Raw genomic sequence first — 17,563 nt, 5'->3', positions numbered from 1 at the left:
CATCTCTTCTAGGAACTGGAAAGTTCCAAGGAGGTCTACAAAATGGAAGGTTTTTAAAGGGAGAGAAGGGGCAGAATAAAAGGAAATTATAATCAAAGAATGAATTATTTCAGGCAAGTTCACTCTTAGGGGTAACAGAGGGATGACCTCCTCCTGCTAACCAAGAATTTCTAGGTTGGCTGGTGAAATGTCACATTCCGGCAGGGCTGGGGTTTGAAACTGCATTAGGTTAGGTGTGAAGTCCTTGCTGATGTGGGGCCCTTAACATAAGTAACTCCATTTTGGGCCTGCTTTCTCCTTTTCAACACTGCTGAGTAGCTCAATGAACGTAAAGTGCTTAATCTCTCGAATTGTTCCCACCTTTAAGTGAAGATCATATTAACCACCATCTAGCTTTCAGGGAGCCGTGGTGTGAGAGTCCTGGGCTCTGGGGGTCACCATTCTCAAGTGCAAATCCCAGCCCTGCCTAGCAAGGCCCCGACTCACTTTGAACTAAGTTTTCTACTAAGTGGAGATAATGCTCCCTTCCTTGTGGGGTCCGGTGAGAACAGTGTCGCTGTTATCTTAAAGGAGGTTTTGAGAAGTAACGTCTATTCGTCTATCCCGTGGCCCTAAGCAAGCCAAAATAAGATGGCGTCCAGCACCCTTCTCTGGAGGGGGTTAAGGAGCTTCCCAGGATCAGAAGTCTCTGAGTACCGAACAAGTCCAGTCCCACCTTGGAAGTGGCTCCCCTGCCTGACACAGCTCCCCAGCACCTTACCTTAGTGGATCACCGTGAGCTCAGGGTGCAGTGCGGGGCACCAAACTGATGGGGAGGTAGCCGGAAGGGGGCACAGCAATGATGGCGGAACTAGCTGCAGCATGAACCCCTGAAAACAAAGGGATGGAAGGCAGGAGACCGAAAGGCTTTCAGGCTTTGCATTTGTTCCCAAGGACTGCCCTAACGAAGCACCTCAACTGATGCTTAAGACAACCAAAATGTATTGTCTCTGGGTTGTGGAGGCCAAAAAATCTGAAAGCAAGGTGTCAGCAGGCTGTGATCCCTCCAGGGAGAGTCCTTCCTTGCCTCCTCCACTCCCGGAGGCTCCCAGCGTTCCTTGGCTTGTGGCCCCGTCATTCCGGGCTCTGCCCGTCTTCAGGTGACCTTCCTTGTTTCTTTCTGTGTCCTCTCCTCTTCGTCTGAGGACATTAGTCATTGAATTTACCCTCTGCCCCAAATCCAGGATGATCTCAAGATCTTAACAAGTTCCCGATTACTTAGCTTACCTCTGAAGACGCTAATTCCAAATAAGTTGCCATTCTGAGGTTCCGTGAAGACATGGATTGGGGGGTGGGGACGCTCTTCAGCCCCCTTTTCTCAACCCCAACTTGAAGGGTAAGTTCGGTGGAGCTGCGTGGGCTCTCCTGAGCTTACCTGTTTTCTCATCTGTCACGTGGAAGATAATGGCATCTGTCCTGCCTGTGATGGGTTGGGGCTCTAATGAGGTCAGGAAGTGAAATGACTTGAAACGTTGGAAGGGTTCACATAGATAAAGCAATACCTGCATCCCCGCTCCAGCCCTGCCCTTACCCCCATGCCCCAACTGCACCCTCTGCCGCTGGGCACATTCTCAGTGCTGCCTGCAAACCCAGAGGCTCCCCCCAACACCAGAGGACACCTGCAACCTGATTTCCTTTGGGCCCGGCCTGGTTTCTTTTACGCTTTGGGGTATACAAGTCCAGGCTGATTGTCCCCCATGATAGAAGACCTAGTTGCTTTTTCCTTCTGCAGCCCAGTGCTCGAGTAACCCCCCAGCTCTCCACAGAGACTTGCACCCCTGGGTGTCCCGACCTGAGGGCTCCTTCTCCTTTCAGCGAGGCTGGAGCATGTCTTCCTGCCCAGGACATCGCCGCTGAGTGACATGTGGCCTTCTTTCCCTGCCCTCCTCCCCCCTCCCCCCGCCCCACCCAGACTCTGCTTCGGGATGGCAAGCGTGAGAGCATCGTGAGTACGCTCTTTGTCTCCCCCGGCGATGTGGAGAATGGACAGAGTATCGTGTGCCGAGCCACCAACAAAGCCATCCCCGGAGGGAAGGAGACTTCAGTCACCATCGACATCCAGCGTGAGTACTGACGCGGCCCCCAGGCCTGGGGCAGGAACCACCCGGCAGTCCCTGCCCGGAGCACGGATTGGGGGAAAACGCCAGGCCTGGATAACCAGCTCCCTAGAGCCACACGCCAGCTTCTTCTTGCCCCCTCTCTGGGGGGGTGTCCAGAGACAGGAAATGGGTCAGACAGCTCCCCGGACTGGCCGGGTTTGTATTTATGGGCACCCAAAGGTCTTGTCCTTCTTATTGTCACATGAAGTAACAACATCAGATGAGGATCTTTGGCAAATGACATGGTCAAGCCACATGTCCAAACCTGTATAAGTAGAACTTCTACATCAATAAATATCTGAGTCAGTCCCCGGGCCTGCTTTCACCAGGGGGCCCCTTCTTGAAGAGGAAGCCAGAGCAGAGATACTGGGGGCCACAGGGTGTTCGGGGCCCCGGAGTGGGTGAGCAGCACATACCCTACAGAAGCTAGGGACCCAGGGGCCCCTCTCGTGGAAGGGGCGGTCAGGGAGAGAAGAAGAGTGGTCATTCAGTCAGCCCACACTTTCCACGTATTATTTCATCTTTACAACAACCTTTTGGGTAGGTGTGACAGTGGTCCCTACGTGGGGACACAGAGGCACCCAGAGGTTGATCAGCTTGCCCAAGGCCACATAACTGTCAAACGCAGACAGCCTCGCTTTCCAGAGCCCGCACTGGTAACCCCTCCTCTACACTTCCCCGCAGCGGGCCCTCAGCGAGCGTCTGTCCTCACGATTAACGTTAACAGGATTGATGCGTTAAAACTCCCCCAGCATCCTATTCCAGAAGTCACCTAAAAAGACTCTGTAACAGTCTCCTAAAACCTCCCTAAAGTGCCTGTCAGCCCCAGAGAACAACCACCACCACCACAACAACAAAAATGTTCAACAAGGTGGTCCAGCGGCCTTCCTCCCAGTACTGGACTAGTTTAGGTCTGAGGTCTCAGCACTCAAAAGTTGACTTTTCTTCTCTTAAATCCCCCTCCCTGCCAGGGAGCATGAGGCCACCATGTGCCGGGGGCTGTTTTGGTGCTACGTTAAGCACTACAGGCTGGCATTCATTTCCTTCTTATTATTTCATTCATTTTAAATCAAATTCATTTACAAACCTTTCCCAACAGCCTGGCTCATCTCAGCCTTCTGGATTCTGAGCTCCACCTGGCTCCGCAGGCAGGGATCTGGAGTCCGGAGGGGCAGGGCCCAGCGAGCCGAAGTCCTTACTCTGTCTAGAATCCTGGCAGCTGCCACTTAGATCCCAGAGGGCAGAGGAAACAGTTGTAACCCTCAGACAGGCTCGCTCTAGAGACTCAGACACAGCGGAGTTCTTGGAGAAGGCTTCATCTTCTCTGTCCTCACTGGCTAGTAACCCCTACTCCCTCATCACCACCAACTATTCTATTCCTCATTTAATGAGAGCCAAGAACAGTGGGGCTCTTGCCAGACCCAGGACCAGGCTGAGGGGAGGGAGCCGCTCACTCGGAGGATCCCGGATCCTGTGAATATGGGGCTGCCCTGAGGGGGCTGCCTGTCCTGCCCCAGCCCTGGCTGTCCACACCCACCAGCTTCTTCTGAGCAGCAGCTGTGGGCCCAGCTCTTGAGAAAAAGCAAAATACTCTGGGGATCAGGTGGTCCAGCATGCAAAAAGGCCCCACCACCGTGGGCTGTGCGGGCCTAAGCTTGTCACTTTATTCTGGGGATACCCGTTCCTTGTCCTGTGACCGAATGATGTCCAGAGTTTCTTCTTGCCCTTGGATTGACCGTGATCAGAGCTCTCTTCAAACACAAGCCAGATCTGGGAGGCATGTGGGTGGGGGACAAGAGACATCCAAGCCTCCCACTGCTGGGCTGCCGGTGTGCCCCCCGCCAAGCCCCAGCCTGGTCAGGAGGCCCACGCCAGCTACGGAATCCGCACAAAAGGAGCCAGCCGGCAGCCCCCCACGGCAGCAGCCTGGCCCCGGCAGGGGGACACCTTGGCGGCAGCCACACTCCCCTCCAGGCCATTCTCCATCACACCAGGAGAAGCTCTCCTGTCAACAAGAAAGGCATCATCCTAATAGCCCACCAACTATTACTAATGCCCTCTAATGAGACGATCAATTCACCAGGGCGCACAGATGACGGTCTGCATCAGAGGAGGAGGACGCCAGCCTTGCCGGGTCTCTGCACCCTGGCTGGCTGTCTTTCCAAGGACACCTCAGCCCCAGGAGGTGGGAAGCATCAGGAATGAGATCGGAGAGTGGCCGAGGACCCAGGTGCCCGGTTCCTAGGTGGGCCCCGTCTGAGGCAGGACAGGGAAGTGGTTAAGGCCACAGCATTCTTCCTGGTTTGAATTCTGGCTCCTGCCCCCTACTGAAGGATGTTGGCCTGGTTAGTTAACCCCTTTGTGCCTCAGTTTCCTCATCTGTATGTGGAAGTGGCAATGCTGACTTCATCTGGTGGCCGTGAGTATCAAATTAAGTCCTTCAGGTGGCGTTTGGAGCACAGGGCCAGGCACAGGGGGAGCACTCCCCGTGTGCGGTGCCCCTCCCAGCCCTGACAGGGGACAGGCCTCCATCCATTTGCACCCTCTCCTAAGGTGCTTGCGTGGACCTGCCCAGCAAAAGCACGCGCTCCCTCCGCCACCTCCCCCAGACTCCTTCCTCCTCCATTTTTCCATTTGTTCGTTTAGTAAGCGTCCAGCTGTTTACCGTGGACACCATGGGCCGGATTAAAGCCGCTTTTGCAAACCTGCTCATTTTCTCAGTCAACCAAGAAGCATCCAAACTCAGCAAAAGCGCATTTGTTGTTTGTTTCCCTTGGTCTTTATATGTTACCCAACGGAAGACAAAACCCCCAGATTGAGTAATGGGAGAGAAAGCTTAACACCCCCAAAGTCTCGCTACATCTGGACGCTGCCATCCAGCTGCCAAGTTTCAAATGAATGTGCTATAAAATCACTGAGTCATGGAGTTTCTCTCTTTTCCACCCCCTCCTCGATGTAATGCTTCCCCTGAACACACACACACACACACACGCACGCACGCGCGCACACACACGCACGCACACACTCGCGCACACAGGTTGCTGATGGAAACACTAACAGACTCTCAGCTGTAACATCTGTTCAATATGATCTCAGTTCCACCAGCTACATCAAAGCTGCCCTCCTGCAAGTTAATGCAACCGACATCACAAGTGGGATTAAAATCGTGTTTAATAGTTGGATATGACATACACTATTTATACCTCGGGAGCCTGCTAGACTCCTGAAAATTCATACCCTGCACATCCAGAGGAGAGGGGTGGACAGAGGGACACAGGCATCTCGGGGTCTGGGGTGGAGGTGCAGGTGAGACTAGCAAGTGTATAAGCCGCCTAGGGACCCGTTCTCTTGGGGCCCTTCAAGAAAGGGGGGAGGGTGCCGAGGATTTTGCAGAGGTAAGGAAGCTTCGGGAGAGAGGCACGCACAGGATGAGCTCAGCATGGCAGGTGTGCAATGGAGAAGGGGAACGGGCAGCAGGATGGGTCCCACAACAGGCATATGCTCCATTGCCCTGCTCCCCAGGACTCAAAACCCTATAAAGGACATCCAGGTGGGGAGAGGCCTCCTGGAACTACCCCCTCAAGTTCTGTGGCAGATAGATTCTAGATTCTACCCAACTGGCACCATCGCTTCCTCAAATAAGAGTTGGATTGAGGGACTCCACTCTGCCTCCCAGGATTGGGTGGACATGGGCCAGCCATGCATTTGGTTCCAGATGGTGAGCACCAGATTCCTCTGCCTCAGAACATGCTTCTCGAATGCACAGCAAGATGCAAGCTCCTCCCTAGGTCTCCACATCTCTAGGGTGGGGCCATCAGAGCCCTGGGGTGCCCAGGTTAGCTGACTAGCCCTGCACAGAAAGAGGGCCCCTGACTGCCATGACGTAGGAAGCTGGCGGCCCTCAGCTTGGGTTGGGACAAGTGGCACGGAGCGGATGGGCAGCAGCTGGTAGACACTACAGGGTTCTGGGGGGTCTCAGCTCTCCTAGGGGGTGGGAGGAGAGCTCTCATGGCTAAGTCCCTGCCGCACTCGTCGCTACTTGAATTACGCTTTAGAGACCAAGACTGAGATCATTGAAATACCTGTCACTTCGCTTGTAATTCTCCATGAAATTCCTCCACTGCTGCAGTAGCAGATGTTCCCAGGATCGTGCTCAGCCTCCGGAACTGGGGGCTCATGTGGGGAGATCAGGGTCCCCAGAACAGTCAGCCACCTGCTGCTCAGGGACCTGAGTTCTCTCCCCACCACCCCCGCCCCTGCATCTCTCAAGCCGTCTGCAGATACCAGCACAGCCCTGCGGGCCACCTCCCTGGCCCCAGCTCTGTGCAGGGAGGCAGGACCCAGCTTGAGCACCGGCAGGAAAAAGCGGAGCCACAGGCTCAAATGATTCCCAGCTCTGCGGTGGGCTAGGCTCAGTTCCAGCAGGTGACTCTCTGAGGGTCTCAGAACCCCACCTGTGGTCTCAAACAGGCTCAGGCCAGGCCGGCTGGAGCCCTGCTCCCCTCGCGGTGCCCTTCACACGCGCCCTAGAGGGGTCAGCATTTTTCTCGATGGTCTCTGAGAAATCGCCTTCTTCTTTTCCTGAAAATAGGCTGGACTGAACCCCTAGGAAGCCCACATGCCCTTCTGGCAGTTTGCTGTCCTCCTGGGCGAGGACCAGCCCAAAGATGCAGCCCAGGACGCTGGCTGGGTGGCGGGCACCAAGCTGCCCTCCTCACTCACCCCCGACTTGAATCCCGTAGACCATGACAAGGAAGAATGGGTTCTGGTCTCTGTTTCCACCTTTCCATCTCTCCACGTCTTTCTCCCTGTCCCTTTTCTCTAGTTCTCATTACTGTGTGGTCTTTGTCCCCAACACCCTGTCGCCTTCTGTCTGCTTGTCTCCTCTGGTCTTTTCGCTTTTAGTCTGAAGTCTTTGTCTGATTATGTGCTCCTGTGTATACATCTCTCTCCATTTCTCTGCTCTCTGCTTCTCTCTGTCTCTTTTTCTTCTTCTTCCTCTGCATATCTCAGTCTCTGTCTGTCTGTCTCTCTGTGTCGCTCTCTCATCTCCATGTCTCTCTTCTATGTTAGTACCCTGCCTGCTTCCCATCCCTTTGGTCTCTGTGTCTCTGTTTCCTGTCCCTCCCCCCTCTCTACCTCTCCCCTCCCTCCCTCCCTCTCTTTTTCCCTCCCCACTCTCTCCCTCCCCTTCTCTTCCTCCCCCCTCTCTACGTCCCTTTCCCCCCACCCTCCCTCTCCCTTTCTCTCCCCCCCTTCCCATGCTCCCTCCCTCTTCCACCTCCCCCTTTCTCTCTCCCTCCTTCTCTTCCGGCCTCCTCCACCTCCTACCATTTAGCACCTCAGTGCCTGGCTTCCCCATACATTGAATGAGAAAGACTAGCCCAGCCTGGGGAGCTGAGGGCTGGGTGACACCAGTCAGGGCCCAGCAGAGATGATTAGGCTGATGAAAGGGTGTAAATGCCACTTTGAAGTTAACAGATACACCAGAACCTTTACACAGACAGATGTGAAACAGACATTTCAAAGACAAAAAAAAAGTGTATTTAAATGGGGCTTAGTGCCCACCACCCCCCACTCTGTGTGCCCCCTGCACCCCCTTTGCCCACCTCTCCTGTCTGAAGTGTTTTGCTCCCTCTCACAAATGGAAGATGGGCAGGCAGCAGGCTTCTGGGGGCCCAGACAACTGTGCTTCCTGGCTGGCTTTTCATTTAAGCACCAGACCTTGAATCCACAGTGGGAGCCCAGACCCCACCACCACCAGCAGTGCTGAAGCAGGCACCCCCAGGGAGCAAGGGAGCCCTCTGCTCAGGGCCCCAACTTTCTAGGGGGCCCACCAGCAGGTGGCCACTCACCAGAATCTCTGGCCTTTGTCCCCCATGTCACCCTGGGAAACTTCCTGCCCCGTTTTCCCCCCCAAACCATGGCCACAGTTCCCCAGCCTGCAAGGGACTCTCTTCTCTCTTCAGACCCCCCGCTCGTCAACCTGTCGGTGGAACCACAGCCGGTGCTGGAGGACAACGTCGTCACGTTCCACTGCTCTGCAAAGGCCAACCCAGCTGTCACCCAGTACAGGTAAGAGTCCTGCTAAGGAGGCACCGCCTGGCCACTGGACCCCTCCTCACCCCTGCTGCCTATCACAGGGGGTGTCGATAATGGCCCTGGGCACACAGCACAGTGCTTGCTTTGCTACCGGTGTCCAGGATCCTTCTCCCTTCCCCGCACACCCATCCAACCCCTGGCCAGGTAGACTTTTCCTTTCTCTCATGCCCATGAAATTTCACGCACGTACCTTCCACTGGAAACAGGAGGTATTCCCCCTTCTGTCTGGATCGCTTGTTTATTCCTTCTCTCTGAAAAGAGGCAGAGAAGCTCAGGGAAAAAAAAAAAAAGTCAAAACAACCAGGAAGAGCAGTAAGATCAGAACCCAGATTCTAGCCACGTGCTTACCAAACCATTCACCTGCGTGGGGTAAGATTTCCGGGGCCGCTGGCCCTATCCAGCAGGCACCTAGGATCGTCTATACCCTTATCCCCTGTGCGCCCCTTGCTCGCAACACTGATAAAAGCACCACTGCTTTTTACACGCTTATCTTTCCCTGTTGATGGAGCGTCTCGAAGGCAAGAACTGTAATTTAGCCACTTAGGGCGCTCAGCGTGGAGCACAGCGCGGGGCACATACCAGGCACTTCATAACGCGGGCTGACTCATCGGGGCACCTTCCTGCCTGTGCACCGCCACCGCACAAGATTTCAGGGGATGGCGTGCCCTCGGAGACGCTCAAGGGCAGACACTCACCTCCTTGAGATGCCGTGTGGAACTCGCCACGGCCCTAACTCTGTCCGGTCCTTCCCCACCAGCCCAGCGGCCCTAACTCTGTCCGGTCCTTCCCACCAGCCCAGCCTTGATGGTCGAGCCCAGAGTGTCGCCTCTGCCATGGAGATGGGTTATTAAGCTGCAGCATCAGCCGGTGCCAGGGATGCTAATGGTCCCAGACTAGATAATCAGCCGGCCAGTGGGAGTGGAGGACAGGGGAGACGAGAGGCGGTGCAGCCCAGAGGGCACAATAAGAGGAAATGGGCCAAAGAGGCAGCTAGAGATTCAGGTTGGAAGCAAAGAGGAGCTCCCTGCAGTGCAGATAATTAAACGACACTGGAACCAAAAACCAGGAAAGGCACGGAGACTTTATCCTTGAGGATATTTTAAGAGAGGCTGGAGCCCATCTGTCCTGTCCAATTTAACCATTCACTGGGCTAGAGGCAGGAGAAGGATCCCCGAGACTGTGCGGCCCTGGAGGTCTGGAGGGCAGGTCTGGTTTGGCTGAGATCCGGCATCTGTCTTCAGATGCAAAACAAAGACCCAAAGAGATGCCCTTTCTCTGGGCTTCTACCCTGCACCTGCGATGCCTGGGCTCCTCTCTACAGGGTCAGCTTCTCTCTGCTGTCTGCTCCATCTATCTTCCCGCAATCCCTCAACACTAGGGCCCACAAATGCCCATTCCCCTGGGCAGCCCTTGACCCCGACAGGCACCCAAGCAGACACATCCCACGTTCACCCTCATAGCCATCCCAAGAATGCCTATTGGACCCAGGAGACCAGAGCATACAACTTCCATTTCTCTTCGCGGCCAGGCTCTGGGTCATCTGCCAGGTTATGAAGGGCTGGGCAGAGGGCAGGGCTGTGCCCTAGGACCCAGCGATGTCCCCCACTCCACCCCTGCCCTCTGACCAGAACAGGGTGAGCAAACACCCAAGAAACCAGGCTGCTGGGCCTGATTGTCAGGGGCACCACTCTCCAAAGGCAGAACACCAGTGATGTGGATGATAAGGTTCAAATCTCCGTATGGAGAGATCATCCATCATAAAGAAATATGACAAGATATTAACAACTAGTGAATCTAAGTGAAGGGAATATGGCACTTAATTGGTCTACTTTTGCAACTTTTCTACAATTTCAAAGTGGTTTTGTGTGTGTGTGTGTGTGTGTGTGTGTGTGTTGTAGTTTTGTTGTCATTTTTGTTTATTGAGAGAGAAAGCATGAGCAGGGGAAGGGCAGAGAGAGAGAAGGGAGAGAGAGAATCCCAAGCAGGCTTCCCAGCAGCAGGCTGCTTAGAGCCCAACCGGAGGCTTGAACTCACGAACCGCAAGATCATGAGCTGAGCCAAAACCAAGAGTCAGAGGCTTTGCTGACTGAGCCGCCCAGGTGCCCCACAATGTTTTGGGTTTTTTTTTTTTTTTTTAAACTAAAAAGTCAACAAACAAACAAGCACAGAGCATGTAGGTTCTCTTGGCCTCCAGCTCCCTGGTCACAGGTCAGCCCCTGGTTACAGAGGGGCAGCTGTGTGGTGCAGGGAGGGACAGACCTCCCTGCAGATGTTCACTCCCCCTCACGGCCCTCTGATTAGCCAAAGGCCCTGAAAACACTTCAGTGTGGACCACGCTCCCTTCGGGACTCCAGAGACTTTTAGGGAACCCCTCTGGCCACTAGGAAAATTCAGGAGAGAAGGGAGAGGAGGAGAAAGGAGGGGGCAGCCCCGCCCTGCACCCACCCACGCTGGCTCCGCCCCCTGAGAGAGGGCTCGCCCAGCCGGCAGATGGTCCTTCTAGATGTGGTGTTGGGATCCAAGAGGCAAAGCCTTAAACAAATCTCCTCACATAAGTACATCGATTTTCCCCAACTGACTTTGACAAGACTGCAGGGATCTGTGTTTCTTTACTTCCATTCATCTTGATTGCTTCTTCCTGTTCGACGAAGAGGCTGTGATCTCAGAAAGTAGAGCTAGGCTTCCCTCCACCCCCACACCCAGAAAGGGGACACGGGTGGGCATGGGAACAGGTGCAGCTGCCCCCCAGGACCAGGAGCCCGAGGCGGGCAGAACAGGCCCGAGTTCACCATGAAGTGTGGCTCCCCACCTGCTTCTCGGTATTGTCCTCCAGGCTCTCCCATGCCCCCCACGCTCCCCACAGGTACCGGGGAGGGGGGACCACCACCCAGCGTAAAACGCAGGGCTATTTAAGGACAGCCTGTCGGCTGTGACAGCCAGGCCTCCTGATTCTGTGATATAAATAATTAATCCTCTTACATTTACTTGGGCCAAATTAGACATTGATTGGGAAAGGCTTAATCTGACTCCTTTTCAGAGGGGCTCAGGGAGGCGGTGGAGACAACAGTGGAGGCAGAGGTGGGGTGGAGGGGGAGTGCACAGGATCCAACTGGAAGGAGGAAGAGGAGGAGAAAGCAAAGCCAAAGGAGAGAGAGGAAAGGGGAGGGCGGAGAGCTGCGGGTTTGCTCCTGGATCACCCCTGACCCTGTGGCCAACTGCTTGAAGGAGTGGTTTGAGCTTCTGGAAGAAATCCCTACAGAGGGTTTTATTGGTGTGGGAGAGGAATATAGAGGAAGGGAGGAAAAAGACTGAGCAGGATTAGGAGGAGACCCCTGGGGTGTCCCCAAAAGGCCTTGGCGTGGGGCTGCGAAGGGCCCAGCCTCCACAGCCAGCTCCTGCCCGCAACCCTGGGACAGGAGAGTCTAGGAAATCCTCCTGCGCCCCACTCTGCCACTGAGGTAGGGCCAGGCCTTAGGGGGCTAAGGGTAGCCGCTGCATAGGGGGGCAGGCTCCCACAGCACAGCTGGGAACAAGAAAGCTCGGTCCCCCAGCCGTCCCGCTGGGCTCCAGGCCTGTGGGAGTCCCAGCAGTTCTAACCTCCTCAGGGCTAAGCAGGTGGAGCTTTCTCCCTCTGTGACTTACACCATGAAAGGCCCCAGAGAAGAGGAGAAAGCCCCATCTTCTCCAGGAACTCCAATGACAGAAGAGAATGGCCCTGTGAAACCAGCTGGCCTGGGCCCTAGCTTCCCTACCCCCTGCCAGAGGCAGGCCTGGGAGAGCAGGAGAGGCTCACACTCCCCTCCTCCAGGTCCGGCCAGCTGCAGCCCCCCTCAGCCTCCCACCACCTGACCCCACGCTTCCTTCATTCAGCAAGGCCGAAGGAGCCAGAGGTTGGATGTAGATCCCCAACCGTGTGCCTGGGACTGAATTCATCTGCCTCAGGCAGGGGCTGTGCCTGACTGTGAAGTCTGGTCATTAAATTAAAGTTAGAAATTGAAATGATTCATGAATAACTCATAATAGTTTGTTGGGAAGCTCCTTAAGCTCTCGGGGAGCTATGGTTCGCTCTGTTGTTAAACTATAATTGTTATTATTAATCATGTTCTTAATAATTATGTGATATTAACTCACGATAATAACCACATGGTGCCAGCCTGGGCGCCTCATGCGATGCCAAGACGTGGCCATCTCTCGGGGCTGGCCGGGCCGGACTGAGCATGAAGCCGGGGGAGAGAAGGCAAGAAATGGTTCTCTGTGGTGCTGGGAAAGGCTCCAGGAACACGAGAAGGGGAAGGTGAAGAAGGCAGGGAGACTGTGGGTACCGGGAGTCACGATCATGGGGTAACAAAGAAAAACACCCCCCAAAATAGGCTTGGAATAGGAGGAGCCTGGTTGGAGGTTCTGTGATTTAAAAAGTAATTGTTGTCAGGCGCCTGGGTGGCTCAGTCGGTTAAGAATCCAACTTCGGCTCAGGTCATGATCTCACAGTCAGTGAGTTCAAGCCCCGTGTCCGGCTCTGTGCTGACATCTTGGAGCCTGGACCCTGCTTCGGATTCTGTCACCCCGTCTCTCTGCTCCTCCCCAGCTCACTCTCTGTCTCTCAAAAATGAATAAACGTTAAAAAAAATTTTTTTTTTTTAAGTAAGTGTTGTCCACAATGAGGTTAAACCAGAGGAAGCTACTGAACTCTCTCCCTGGAGATCTGTAAAGAAAGGCCCACCCTCACACACACACACACACACACACACACACCTGGGGGCTCCTAGCACTGCCTTAGCTGCCCAGTCACTGGTCCAATGCAGAGATCACCGCCCCAGGGCCTGGACCAAGTCAAGCCCAGGGCTTTTCAGTCTCTCCCCTCGGTGGGACCGATTGGCCGATGACAGATGACAGATGTCCGCACAGCCCTCTTCCCACCTATCTGACCAAACTTGAAGGAGCCAAGGCCCTGGGGAGCGAAGCCAGGGTGGGAGTGTAGAGACTGGGCAGGAAAAAGAGCAAGTGCCCTCCATGGGAGGGGAGAGAGGGCACAATGAGGGGACCTACCCTCGGGACAGGGGTCGAGACAGGAGAGGTAGCGAGCTGGCTGAGTGCAAGGAAGGGCCATCGGGACCCCTGGCTGATACCCCTCCCACAACTCCTCACCTTGTCTGGAAATCAAATTTCTCTGTATGTGTGTGTGCATGCATGTGCGTGTGTGTGTGTGCACGCATGTGCATGGGGGGTGCAGGTGTGTGTGTGGGTGCAGGTGTGCATGCATGTATGGGCACATGACATTAGACCTCGGCCTTTCCAGCATGGATCCCAATAAGACAGCACCCTCAGAAGAGCTCAGGGCGGGATGGCCAAGCTGTTGGGGGACCGAGGGGGGGTTATCCATTTCCTAGCCAACCAGCCGGGCTGACCCACTGAGTAGTCCACCCCCCTCCCTCCAGAACAACCTTCTTGTCACGTATCCCTCTGTGGAGATTCCTGCCCCCACCACGGGACCCCTAGGGGGGCCTGCCCCATGCGTGACTCACTTTCCTGAGGGATCGGGGTTTCCAGCTCCCAGAGAGATGCCCCTGGGTGGGAGGAACACCCTGGCCATTGGAGGTCCACAGCCGCATGCGGGGCCCGTATTGCAGGTGGGCCAAGAGGGGCCAGATCATCAAGGAAGCATCCGGAGAAGTGTACCGGACAGCTGTGGACTACACGTACTTCTCAGAGCCTGTCTCCTGTGAGGTGACCAACGCCCTGGGCAGCACCAACATCAGCCGCACGGTGGACGTCTACTGTGAGTGCAGCTGCCGGGGGCTTCCCCAGGCCAGCCGGCCCTGGGGTATCTCTGCTCAGGGCCAGAGGGACCGTTGCTGGACTCAACGCACACAACATAACAACGCCTCACAAGCTCACAGCGCTCCCCGCTTTAAGAAAAGCTTCCTCGTGTGGTGTTTTGGGTTTACCTTGACCCTCGTAGTAACCCAGGGAAGAAGGATTATTATTCCCGTCACTCAGATGAGGGGATAGAGGCCCAAAGTCACTCAGTGAGCAAGTGGCAAAAGGAGAGCTCAGGCCAGGCTCCTTGGGAATCCGCTCCCTCCCTTTAGAGACCCGAGGACACATCCCTTCCGACGGCCTGGGAGGGACCCCGGTGAACCAGCCCATCACTGACGGGCAGGCCGGATGTGTTCGCGGCAATAAGCGTTAGCTCATCTACTACACTTTCTGATTTTAAAGGCACTTTGACAAACTTTCTTATATCTGACCCCTCCCCTTGCCCCAGTGGCCCTAACAGAAAGTGCTGTTACTCCCTTTTTATGTCAAGGGACTAATTCCGGTCTCCTGACCCTGGATTTCACACTCTTCTGCTCCTCCAAAGCAGCTAAGCGGCTCCCTGCACACCCTCCCTTCACTGCGCCTACAATTCCACCATTGCACCCACTCTGGGGACCAAGGCTTGGTCTGCAGAAGGCTCTGGTTACAGGTGTTCTGTGCTGGGGAGCCGGAGAGGAGCTTCCATTAACGCTCACCAACCCTTAGCAGGGGCATGGGAAACTGGACCAGGCCCAGCTACTTCCCAGGGGTTAGAAAAAAGCTGGGCAGGGCTGGAACAGAGGATGACCTGAGGGCCCGGGAGAGCGGAGAATACAGGGAGAGGCCTGGCTTCTTCTACCTTGTACTCCTTATCTCAGAGCCCCTTGGAGGACGCTGGGAGGGCTCTGGGACCTGGGCCCGGTGCACAGGGTAACTCAACTCCAGGGCACAGAACTGAAGCATGGAGGAGGTGGGCAAACGCCCTCAGGGCAGACACATAAAGATCCTAATGCCCAGGATTTCTGGGGCAGGAGGAAGTCCCCTCTGCCTGTGCACTGGGGCTGGGGTGGGGCGAGGGGTGGAGAGGACTTCCCAGAACCAGAACAAAGGGCAGGAGATGGGAGAGCCCTGGAGGCAAATCGTGGCAGAAATAGGGCTGTTGCTGCCAGTGGGTGGGCCCAAGGGAGGCCAGGCTGGAGGACAGGGGTCTCTTACTTCCGGTGTCCCTCTCTGGGACCCCTCTCCTCAAGCTCCCAACCCATCAAGAGCCCTGTCTCCCCCATCCTCCCTTCACAGTTGGGCCCAGGATGACCACGGAGCCCCAGTCGCTGCTCGTGGATCTGGGCTCTGATGCCGTCTTCAGCTGTGCCTGGACAGGCAACCCATCCCTGACCATCGTCTGGATGAAGCGGGGCTCTGGTGTGGTAAGTCCTCAACTCAGACCCCACAGGGCCTTTGACCATGGGAACGCCTTCTGGGGCCCCTCACACTCTTAGATTGGGGACATCAGCCTCCAGGGTGATCTGAAGGGAGAAGAGCCCCAGAAAGAGGAGAGGGATGGGGCGCCTGGGTGGATCAGTCGGTTGAGCGTCCGACTTTGGCTCAGGTCATGATCCCACGGCTTGTGAGTTCGGGGCCCTGCATCCGCCTTGGTGTGGACAGCTCAAAGCCTGGAGCCTGCTTCGGATTCTGTGTCTCCCTCTCTCTCTGCCCCTCCCCCACTTGCACTGTGTCTCTCTCTGCCTCTCAAATATAAAGAAAAATAATTTAAAAAAAAGAGGAGAGGGACCCCAGTACCCACATGAACCCCTTTAACCCTAAACACATTGAACCATTTTGTCCTATCACAAACTCTACTAAAAAAAAAAAAAAAAAGAAAAAGCAAGTGGGGGCGCCTGGGTGGCTTAGTCAATTGAGCATCCGACTCTTGATTTTGGCTCACGTCGTGATCTCACGGTTCATGAGTTCAAGCCCCGCATCAGGCTCCGCACTGACAGTGTCCAGCCTGCCTGGGATGCTCTCTCTCTGTCCCCCTCTCTCTGCCCTTCCCCCCCCCCCATAAATAAATAAACTTAAAAAAAAAAAAAAGCTGGCGGCCACCAATAATGCTGGGAGTAAAAGTCTCTAGAAAGGCTTTTCAACTTCCCCCAAATAGTTAAGTAATCCTTCAGCTTTTGAGTTAAACGCTGCTTTCTTCTTGTGTTCCTCTTTTAAAATATATGTGTTCTTTAGTGTGTGTATGTTTATCAGACGTCCCTCCCCTCAGGAGGACCAGCGAGAGCCTTGGGGAGGGAAGTAAAGGGAGAGGCAGATAGAAACCGACCTCTGTGCAGCTTAGTACGTGCCGGCACTGCACCACCCCATGAGCACAACTGCCCCCCACTGCAGAAATAAGGAAAGCTCAGCAGAGCAGATATGCAACTGCCGAAAGCCACCCAGGAGGTCACTGCCAAGGTCAAGATTCGAACTCAGAGCTAGCTAATGCCAAAGTCTTTGGGTCACCCCAAACTCTATCTCAAAAGGATACTGAAAATGCCTCAGAAAAGACAGGTGCAGGCACCCCCAAACAAGTTCAGCGGGACCAGCCCGGTACCGGCTGGTGGGGAGCCCTGCCTGTGTGAGAAAGCCTCAGGACCCCAGCCAGGAGGTGCCCCTCCCCCTTCCACACTCACCCCTTCCCCCATGTGCCCGGCCCTTAGACACCGAGGCGTCTGTGCTGTGAACCTCCTCTGGACAGCTCAGTGGCCACCCTGCCTCCTACCCCTCCCCTGGTTCTTACTGAGGTGCTGGAGACTGTTGTCACGTCCAGCAGGCCTGCCTCTCAGCTCTTCGGGTTCTCTTCGGACACAGAGAGAGCCGGGCTCCGTTTTCTGTATCTGATCCTCCCCCGATTCTCCTAGGTCCTGAGCAATGAAAAGACACTGACCCTCAAAACCGTCCGTCAAGAGGATGCTGGGAAATATGTGTGCAGAGCCGTGGTGCCCCGGGTGGGAGCTGGAGAGCGAGAGGTGACCCTGACAGTCAATGGTAAGACCCTCACTCATGCTAGGGGGGGGTGGGAGGGAGCAGAGAGGGGCCCAAGGCATCTTGGTCCCAGTCATTGCCTCAGAAGGGCTGTCGCTGGTTCTGGACCTTGCTCCCACCTCCAACCCTGGATCCATAGCAATTCTGTCCACCTCTTTGAGCCTGTGTCAAAGCCCAGCCCCGAGAGGAGGAAGGACCTGGCTAGATGGGTCACCTTCCTCCTTCTTTGTTACTCCTAAGGGGTCCCAGCCCTAACAGTGGTAACTAATGAATTTTATCCTGGCCAGGCAGAGAGGGTCAGAGGGTCACTAGACAATCAATTTAGATTCTGTGTCTACCCTTGACCTTGACCTTGGCCCTGCAGGGCATTTAAGGGAGCATCTCCCGTGACTCCTGGTTGGCGCCTTCCCATTGCATTAGAGCTGCTCAAGCAGAGAGACCTGCCACAATTTCCGCAAGACCAAGCATTCAGGGGGTCTTCCTGAAGGCACAGAACGTGTCTT

The 17,563-nt window shown here is 55.2% G+C and overlaps 1 protein-coding gene across 3 annotated transcripts in view; it reads left to right on the top strand.

Annotated features, from left to right (window-relative positions):
- Window positions 1–17,563, top strand: part of KIRREL3 (kirre like nephrin family adhesion molecule 3) — a 547,667-nt gene that overhangs the window by 513,091 nt on the left and 17,013 nt on the right. For all 3 annotated transcript variants that reach the window (XM_042906397.1, XM_042906396.1, XM_042906398.1), the window contains exons 6-10: window positions 1,952–2,102; window positions 8,108–8,213; window positions 13,868–14,016; window positions 15,333–15,460; window positions 16,937–17,063. In XM_042906397.1, coding sequence (XP_042762331.1) covers window positions 1,952–2,102; window positions 8,108–8,213; window positions 13,868–14,016; window positions 15,333–15,460; window positions 16,937–17,063 — 661 coding nt within the window. The remainder of the gene's footprint in view (window positions 1–1,951; window positions 2,103–8,107; window positions 8,214–13,867; window positions 14,017–15,332; window positions 15,461–16,936; window positions 17,064–17,563) is intronic.

Source organism: Panthera leo, chromosome D1 (genome assembly GCF_018350215.1).
Source record: "Panthera leo isolate Ple1 chromosome D1, P.leo_Ple1_pat1.1, whole genome shotgun sequence".
Taxonomy (NCBI): Eukaryota; Metazoa; Chordata; class Mammalia; order Carnivora; family Felidae; genus Panthera; species Panthera leo.
The sequence above is the reverse complement of the archived record's forward strand: the minus strand, read 5'-3'. Positions and strand labels throughout refer to the sequence as shown.